Here is a 1,683-nt window from a genome sequence, read left to right as displayed (position 1 = left end):
TTTGGTACCAAAAAAAAAAAAAAAAAAAAACTGCTGTAGAGTCTGATCTGATCTGACTCACAGTGACCACCCCTTCTTGGATTTCTGAGGCAATATCACTAGGAAAGTAGATTGCACAACCTTCCTTCTGAGGAGTAGCTGGTGGGTTTGAACTAACAGCTTTCTGGTTAGTAGTCAAATGTCTTAGACACTATGCCACCAGAGCTTCTAACAAGGTTTAAAGATAGCAGTGTGGTGAAGTACTTTAAAAAATCATCCTATTAGAGCTGATGCTAGAAAACAAAAGTAAAGTTTTATCAGAATATAGATGTTCACCAGCAAAGAAGATAGGGGGCTGACAACATGTCTGGATCTATGAGAGAAAACAAAATACTAATAATGAATTTAATAATAAGATTGACTACATCATAGAACACAACATGCCTGTAGCACTAATATTTAAAAGTTTAAAGTTGGGATCATGTGAAACAACTATATTCTCCTTCAAAATATTTTGTCTTAGCAACAAAATTCTCATTAGAGATAGTGTTCCATATATTATTTTGTCTTTAAAGCGATGCTGAACCAAACCTCAGTCACTGAATTTCTCCTCCTGGGAGTGACAGATATCCAAGAACTATGGCTCTTTCTTTTTGTGGTTTTCCTCACCATCTACTTTGTCAATGTGACTGGGAATGGAGCTATCCTGATGATCATCATCTCTGATCCAAGACTCCATTCACCTATGTATTTCTTCCTGGGAAACCTATCATGTCTAGATATTTGCTACTCCACAGTGACATTGCCAAAGGTGCTGGAGAACCTTCTCTCTACAAAAAAAGCAATTTCTTTTGTAGGATGCATAAGCCAGCTTCATTTCTTTCACTTCCTGGGCAGCACAGAGACCATATTGTTGGCTGTCATGGCCTTTGACCGCTTTGTGGCTATCTGCAAACCACTTCATTACACTGTCACCATGAATCATCAGCGCTGCACCCAGATGGCTAGCACAGTCTGGGTCATTGGGTTTTTCCATACCCTGTTGCACACCGTAACGACTTCTCATTTAAACTTCTGTGGTTCCAACCATATCCATCATTTTTACTGTGATATTAAACCATTGCTTGAGTTGGCCTGTGAAAACACTGACTTCAACCAGTGGATGCTCAATATTGTCACAGGAACCATTGCCATGGGCTCCTTTTTTCTCATACTTCTCTCTTATTTCTATATTATCATGTACCTCTTCTTCAAGACCCATTCTTGCAGTATGCTTCACAGAGCACTGTCCACATGTGCCTCTCACTTCATGGTAGTTATTCTTTTCTATGCTCCGGTTCTCTTCACCTATATTCGTCCTGCCTCAGGCAGCTCCATGAATCAGGAACGGGTCATTGCCATCATGTACACTGTGGTCACTCCTGTACTGAATCCACTGATCTATACTTTGAGAAACAAGGAAGTGAAAAGGGCCTTGATCAGAGCTATCAGAAGGAAGCTATGATTGAAGGAATCCAGAGAGGACACTCCTGGGGTATAAATAAGCAGGCAGTGGGAAAGCTGAGGTTTTAATTGTTTAGAATATGTATGAAATGAAAATCAAATGAAAGAAATACAAATGATAAAGTCCAATCTAGTAGGTAAGGAGTATAAAAGACACTTTATCAAGTTGGACACTAACCTAGGAAACTTCACACTGAATTG

The 1,683-nt window shown here is 39.4% G+C and overlaps 1 protein-coding gene across 1 annotated transcript; it reads left to right on the top strand.

Annotated features, from left to right (window-relative positions):
* The first annotated feature begins 553 nt into the window (after positions 1-553).
* LOC103211147 (olfactory receptor 12D2-like) lies at positions 554-1,483 on the top strand. The gene has a single exon (XM_007957065.2). It carries the CDS (start codon positions 557-559, stop codon positions 1,481-1,483), a length of 927 nt encoding a protein of 308 aa, XP_007955256.1. The 5' UTR covers positions 554-556.
* The last annotated feature ends 200 nt before the right edge of the window (positions 1,484-1,683 follow it).

This window comes from Orycteropus afer, unplaced genomic scaffold (genome assembly GCF_000298275.1).
Source record: "Orycteropus afer afer isolate SDZICR_OR568_19922 unplaced genomic scaffold, OryAfe1.0 scaffold00701, whole genome shotgun sequence".
NCBI classification, from domain to species: domain Eukaryota; kingdom Metazoa; phylum Chordata; class Mammalia; order Tubulidentata; family Orycteropodidae; genus Orycteropus; species Orycteropus afer.
This window is presented reverse-complemented; position numbering and strand designations above follow the sequence as displayed.